The sequence below is a fragment of the Excalfactoria chinensis genome, unplaced genomic scaffold, assembly GCF_039878825.1.
Source record: "Excalfactoria chinensis isolate bCotChi1 unplaced genomic scaffold, bCotChi1.hap2 Scaffold_85, whole genome shotgun sequence".
NCBI lineage: Eukaryota > Metazoa > Chordata > Aves > Galliformes > Phasianidae > Excalfactoria > Excalfactoria chinensis.
The window spans coordinates 279,720-287,320 of record NW_027315717.1 but is presented as its reverse complement, the minus strand read 5'-3'; the positions used below and the strand labels follow the sequence as shown (position 1 = coordinate 287,320).

General features: G+C 49.9%; 1 protein-coding gene across 1 annotated transcript; it reads right to left on the bottom strand.

The window, feature by feature from the left end:
• Positions 1-524: 524 nt before the first annotated feature.
• Positions 525-1,490, bottom strand: LOC140265374 (olfactory receptor 14C36-like). Its single transcript, XM_072361289.1, has one exon. The coding sequence runs from the start codon at positions 1,488-1,490 to the stop codon at positions 525-527; it is 966 nt and encodes a 321-aa protein (XP_072217390.1).
• Positions 1,491-7,601: the final 6,111 nt, after the last annotated feature.

The window sequence follows — 7,601 nt, the reverse complement described above, 5'->3', positions numbered from 1 at the left end:
CTTCTGACGTGATAACCTACATCCAAGAACTTTTACTATGCAGGGTCTCACAGGAAATGAGTAAGAGGGAATGTGACAAGCAACACGCAAAGCAACTGCTGCTGCTGGTCTCTAAAAGGCATTGACAGATGTGAGCCTGAAAGCACAGAGCCCAGCCAGGAGCCCAGGGATGGCCCATCAGCTGTTGCAGGCTGAAGGCACCGCACAGATTGATGAACAGCCGTGTGCTTCCTGCTGGACTGTGGATTGTGGGTTTCTGAGAACATCCAACCCTGACAGCTCCAAAAGAAGGAGGACAGACAGAGTCACTGCATGTCCCTTGTTCTGTTCAGGATCACAGAGAGCCTGGTTCATTATAAAGAGTATTAGTGGGCTAATGTACAAAGGAACAAGCTGAATAGGAACTGACTTGAGTAATGATGTTTTGGTGAAAAACATTACAGTATTTTAAAAAATGAGTAAGAATAAACTACACATACAAAATGGAAAACAATTAAGAGAGCTTGATTTAGTAAAAAGCTGCATTACAAGACATGAATTCCAAAAAATGGCCACTTCACTGCTTTTGAAACACATCTGACCATCACTTTCCTCACTGCATCTTTGACTTCCCTGTTCCTCATGCTGTAGATGAGGGGGTTCATTACTGGAGGCACCACCGAGTACAGAAGTGCCACCATCAGGTTCATGGATGGAAAGGACAAAGTGTGGGGATTCAGGTAGGCATACATGCCAGTGATGATAAAAAGGGAGACCACGGCCAGGTGAGGGAGGCACGTGGAGAAGGCTTTGTGCCGTCTCTGCTCAGAGGGCATCCTCAGCACAGCCATGAAGATCTGCACATAGGACACAACTATGAAAACAAAGCAGCCAAAGACTAAACTGGCACTAAAAATGAGAAGCACAACTTCCCTGAAATAGGAGCCTGAGCAGGAGAGTTTGAGGATCTGGGGGATTTCACAGAAAAACTGGTTGACAACATTGCCTTGGCAGAGAGGCAGTGAAAACGTACTGGCAGTGTGCAGCAGGGAATTGGGAAGCCCAGTGCCCCAGGCAGCTGCTGCCATGGTGGCACAAGCTCTGCTGTCCATCAAGGTCCCGTAGTGCAGGGGCTTGCAGATGGCAACGTAGCGGTCATAGGACATGATGGTGAGAAGGGAAAACTCTGCTGAGATGAAGAAGAGAAAGAAAAAGAGCTGTGCAGCACATCCTGCGTAGGAGATGGCCCTGGTGTCCCAGAGGGCGTTGGCCATGGCTTTGGGGAGAGTGGTGGAGATGCAGCCCAGGTCGAGGAGGGCCAGGTTGAGCAGGAAGAAGTACATGGGGGTGTGCAGGCGCTGGTCGCAGGCTACGGCTGTGCTGATGAGGCCGTTGCCCAGGAGGGCAGCCAGGTAGATGCCCAGCAAGAGCCAGAAGTGCAGGAGCTGCAGCTGCCGCGTTTCTGCCAACGGCAGCAGGAGGAACTCGCTGATGGAGCTGCTGTTGGGCATCTGCTGTTCTGGGCTTGGAGTCCTGTGCAGAGTGCAGAAGACAATGACAAGTCCAGAACACTCTCAAAGACACACATCCTGCTATACTATAAAAGTTCTCCTTTCCTTTTGGAAAATGTTCATTTAACTCCAGCTTTTGCGAGCTTCAGCATCCCATTCGGAGTAGAAGACTAGGCAGTTCTTAATGTCTTCTCATATTCTTATCATATCCCAGCCTCCTGGATATTTTCCTCTCTATTCCAGCAGTTCCTCATGACCCCAGCCCCAGCCTCTGTGCAATTTAGTTTTTCTTAGAGAAATCAGCCTCTTTTCAGGACAAGTGTAGTATTAATGTCTGCAGAAAACAGCGATAACTTTTATCTTTTTAGGAAGGAGAGGCTAAATGCACATTCTGTGCATTCTGTGTGACTGTTCACAAAACAACCAAAGGATTGAAGAAATATTTGGGAGTCTCAGAGCTGTGCTCAAAATTGACAGCCCCTTTTAGATTTCTGCAAACAATCCTTTTTGCCTTCCAGCAGAACAGGAAATGGAAAATCCCTGCCTTGGCTCTCTCCTCTTGCAAAGAACCCTCACAGACATCCTGCTGTGCAGTTGAGCTGTGATCCCCTGCCCCAGGCAGCAGCTGTGGCAGCACAAGCCCCTCTACCGGGGGGCTCCTTCCCCCACACGTCTCCCCGCAGCACCCTGGACAGCTCCCCGGGCAGGCTGAGTGCTGAGCCTGGCAGGCGGCAGAGTCCCATAGCCGGCACACAGCCCCTGGGGCACAGCAGGGACCCTGCTCTGCACAACAGCCCTGGGCACCCGCCTACAGCCCCATATGCACAGCCTGCAGCCCTGCTGCTACATGCAACCCTCAGGGCTGTGCTCTGATGCTGCAGCAAGCAAGCCCTCAGCTGGAGCAGAAGGCTTTTTCCGCAATAAACAAACATGCAGTGCCTGCAGCCAGATCTGCTATGGGATGTCCCAGATTAAGTTAACCCTCTATGAAATGCAGCTGCACCATCTGCAGTGAAACTTACCTTGTCATGGTCTGTGGGCAATGCTCCTTCAGTGAGCTCTCAGCCTGCTCACACCGTACACATCCTGGAAGCTCTCTCCCCTTTCTCTCCTCTCCTTCCCTTACCTGCAGGCTGTGCTGTGCACAAGAGCTGCTCCTGGGCACAGCTGTCTCTCTGCAGCCCTGACCATTTTTAAGAGCTCCCTGTGTCCCAGGAGCCCGGCCCAGCTCAGCAGAAGAATATGTCATGTTTATCCTTCCCACTTGTCTCCCCTGAGATGTCCCTGGATCCTCATGGCAAACAGCTCCTGAAAGACAACAGCATCATGACAGTACATTAAAATCTGTTGAATTTAATACCAGATTTCTAGTGGTCAGTGACTAGTTCCAGACATGTGGTGAGTCCTCCCAGAGAGTGTTTGCTGAAACTAAAAGGGCACCCAGAGAAGGACAAAATATCATTGAATCATAGAATCACCATGGTTTCAAAAGACCTTAAAGAGCATCCAGTCCAACTGTTCACCTGACACCAAAAGCTCCCACTAATCCTTGTCCCTCAATACAACATCCAGTCATTCCTTGAATATCTCCATGGTCAGTGACTACACCAACCCCATGGGCAGTCCATTCCAGGTCCCAAAGTGCAGGATGTGACATTTGGTCTTGTTGAACCTCATCCCACTGGCTTCAGCCCATCTCTCCAGCCTGTCCAGATCCCGCTGTAGGGTCTGGCTAACCCCAGGCAGAACCACACTCCCAGCCAATTTGGTGTCATCTGTGAACTTACTGAGGGTGCACTCAATGCCCTCATCCAAGTCATCAATAAAGATACTGAGAAGGACAGGCCCCAGCAATGAACCCTGGGGAACAACAGGTAGGTGCACAGGCAGGTGTCCAGGCAGGTCTTGACTTTCTCCAGAGAAGGAGACTCCACAACCCTCCTGGGCAGCCTGTTCCAGTGCTCCATCACCCTCACCACAAAGAAGTTCTTGCTCACATTTTTGCGGAACTTCCTATGCTGAAGTTTCAGCCCATTTTCCCTAGTCCTGTCACCACGTGTCACTGAAAAGAGACTGGCCTCGACACTGTGGCCCCCACACCTCAGATATTTATAAACCTGGATTAGATCCCCTCTCAGTCGTCTTTTCTCAAGGCTAAACTGACCCAGTTTGCTTAGCCTTTCTTCATAGGGGAGATGCTCCAGTCCCTTCACTACCTTTGTGGCCCTCTGCTGGGGTGTTTCCAAAAGGTCCATGTCTTTTTTGTAGTGCGGAGCCCAGAACTGGACACAGTTCTCCAAATGAGGCCTTACCAGGGCAGAGTAAAGGGGGAGGATCACCTCCCTCAACCTGCTGGACACGCTCTTTTAATGCACCCCAGAATGCCATTGGCCTCTTTGGCCACGAGGGCACACTGCTGGCTCATGGCCAACCTGTCGTCCAGAAGGATACCCAGGTCTCTCTCTGCTGAGCTTCTCTCCTGCAACTCATCACCCAGCCTGTCCTGGTGCATGCAATTATTCCTCACTAGGTGCAAGACTCTACACTTGTGTTTGTTAAACCCCATCTGGTTTCTTACTGCCCAGCTCTCCAGCCTGTCCAGGTCTCGCTGAAGGGCAGCACAGCCTTCAGGCGTGTCAGCCAATCCTCCCAACTTTGTATCATCAGCAAACTTGCTGAGGGTGACCACAATCCCCTTGTCAAGTTTGCTGATAAAGATGTTGATCAAGACTGGACCCAGCCCTTACCCCCATGGAACACCACTACTTACAGGTCACCAACCAGACTCTGCACCGCCAACGACAATCCTCTGTGCTCTGCCAGTCAACCAGTTCTCAACCCACCTCACTTTTCACTCATCTATACCACACTTCCTCAGCTTTGTTATATGGATGTCATGGGGAACAGTATCAAATGCCTTGCTGAAATCAAGATATACTACAACCACCGCTCTCACCCCATCCACCAAGCCAGTGAAAATGTCATAGAAGGCTACCAGGTTGGTCGAGCATGACCTCCCCTTGGTGGACACATGCTGACTACTCCTGATAACTCCTGATTGTGTGCTCCGGTGGCACAGTGGTAGAATTGCTGCTTGCAACACTGGTGGCCTGGGGTTTGAATCCCCCTGTGGTGCAGGGGGTAGAAGTGCCGCTTCGCTACACAGAGGGCTCGAAACCCGGGAGTTGGACTCGATGATCTCTATGGTCCCTTCCAACTCACACGATACTGTGATACTGTGATAACCTCCTTTTCTTCCAGCTGTCTGGAGATGGTGTCCAGCACAAGCTGTTCCATCACCTTTCCAGGGACTGAGGTGAGGCGGCCTAGCCTGTAATAACCCAGATCTTCCTTCTTGCCCTTTTTGAAGAACAGAGTGACACTGGCTATCCTCCAGTCTTCAGGCACCTCCCCCATTCTCCAAGACCTCCCAAAGATTACAGAGAGTGGTTCAGCAATCACCTCTGCCAGCTCCCTCAGCACGCATGGATTCACCCCATCAGGTCCCATGGATTTATGGACCTTTGTGCTGCCTAGGCGCTCACGGACCACCTCATCCCTGACTAAAGGCAAGTCTTCCATTCCCCTGACCCTCTCACTAAGCACCAGGCTCTGCAATTCCTGAGGGAGATCTTTTTCACTGAAGACTGAAGCAAAAAATGCCTTCAGTATCTCCAATGTCTCAGCGTGCCCCATTACCAGAATACCCCCCTCACTTAGTAGGGTACCCACAGTCTCCCTAGTCTTCCTTTTATTCACAACATACTTTAAAAAAAAAGGAAAACAAACAAACAAACAAACAAACAAATTGCTTGCAACCCATGCAGAGCCTGGGACCTTCTGTCCCAGTGTCTTTCATTTGACAAGTGATGTAGAATATGGGGTGGAATGTCATGGTTCTGAAATTTTTCCTATTGGTATTCCACATTTCATAGTTAGTAAAAAAAGTTTTCCTGCTTAGGTCATTGCCGCTGCTGTTTTGGTTTCCTTGGGCACAGCTCCAATCTCCCTACCCCATTCCCTTTTCGCTTCCCATTTGCTGAAGGCCAGGCATCCCAAGGGCCTACTTTCCCCCCTGTCATAGACATAGATTGATCTAGATAACAGCACTAAAGTGCTAGCAAGGAGACCAGTTCTGACAGTTCATGTTGCTGGCGACTAACTGCTCTCCCAGAGTGCTGCTGTAGAGAAAGCAGGATGGTTGTCAGAAAGAAAAAGACCTTCAGGCCTGCACAGCTATGAGGACTTGAGAGCACTGTGGCAGTGTAAATAGAACAGGAATGAAAAGAGCACACTGCGCTGCTGTCCGTGGCTGTACCTCCCCCAGACCCAAACAAGGTAGGAAGAGAGAAGAGCTAAGGAAATGTCTATATTTAAAGCTTTTTATTTATCTCTTGACCTGTTCAGAGAATCTGGTTCCATGTTTACATGGGTTCCTGGAGTGAGGAAATGGAAATTAGGTAGGAAAGAATTAGTGAAATAAATTGCTTTTAATAATAAACTTTTTAAATAAACTTTTCTTGCAGATTACTGTATCACAAACAATCAAAAATATGATCAAACCTAAACATAAAAAACAATCACTGGGAATTGTGTGAAGAAGATGAGCACTTTATTGAAGCTGGATTAGTGCGTACAGCAACACCTTCCTGAGAGCATGTTTGATCTCCCTGTTCCTCATGCTGTAGATAATAGGGTTCAGTGTTGGAGGAACCACTGAGTACAGAAGAGCCACAGTCAGGTCCAGGAGTGGAAAGGAAATGGATGGGGGCTTCAGGTGGGCAAAAAATGCAGTGCTGAGAAACAGGGAGACCACAGCCAAGTGAGGGAAACATGTGGAGAAGGCTTTGTGCCGTCCCTTCTCTGAGGGCATCTGCAGCACGGCCATGAAGATCTGCACATAGGACACAACTATGAAAACAAAGCAGCCAAAGACTAAACTGATAGTAAAAATGAGAAACGCAACTTCCCTGAGATTTGATTCTGAGCAGGAGAGCTTGAGGATCTGTGGGATTTCACAGAAAAACTGGTTGACAACATTGCCTTGGCAGAGAGGCAGTGAAAACGTACTGGCAGTGTGAAGCAGGGAATTGAGAAGCCCAGCGCCCCAGGCAGCTGCTGCCATGGTGGCACAAGCTCTGCTGTCCATCAAGGTCCCGTAGTGCAGGGGCTTGCAGATGGCAACGTAGCGGTCATACGACATGATGGTGAGAACGGAAAACTCTGCTGAGAGGAAGAAGACAAAGAAAAAGATCTGTGCAGCACATCCTGCGTAGGAGATGGCCCTGGTGTCCCAGAGGGCGTTGGCCATGGCTTTGGGGAGAGTGGTGGAGATGCAGCCCAGGTCGAGGAGGGCCAGGTTGAGCAGGAAGAAGTACATGGGGGTGTGCAGGCGGCGGTCGCAGGCTACGGCTGTGCTGATGAGGCCGTTGCCCAGGAGGGCAGCCAGGTAGATGCCCAGCAAGAGCCAGAAGTGCAGGAGCTGCAGCTGCCGCGTGTCTGCCAACGGCAGCAGGAGGAACTCGCTGATGGAGCTGCTGTTGGGCATCTGCTGTTCCTGGGCTTGGAGTCCTGTTCAGAGTGAAGAAGATGATGACATGTCCACACCATTCTCAGAGACACTCCTCTTGCTACACTATGAATGACAGAAAAATGGAAAATATTCATTTAATTCCAGAACTTGACTTTATTTTCATGATCTTCACCATCACTTAAGGAGCGGAAGATTATGGAGCTCTTAATTCCTTCTCATTTCCTAATCATATATCAGCCTCCTGGATATTTATGTGACAGTTCACGAAACAAGCATTTGACTGTAGAAGAATGTGGGAGTCTCAGAGCTGAGTTTATGTTTGAAGGTCCCTTTTAGATTTCTCCCTCCAATCCTCTTTCCTTCCCTCAGACCAGGAAATAGAAAATCCCTGCCTTGGCTCTCCTCTTGCAAAGCAGCCTTATAACATTCAGTTGTGCAGTGGAGCTGTGATCTCCCTGCCACAGGCAGCAGCTGTGGCAGCAGAAGCCCTGCCGGGGGACTCCTTCCACTCACACATCTCCCCCTGAACAGCAGGGACCCTGCTCTGCTGGACAGCCCTTGGCACCCGCCTGCAGCCC

Excerpts from the sequence above, each read along its gene's own strand:
- LOC140265374 (XM_072361289.1), bottom strand. The coding sequence starts at position 1,490 with ATGCCCAACAGCAGCTCCATCAGCGAGTTCCTCCTGCTGCCGTTGGCA.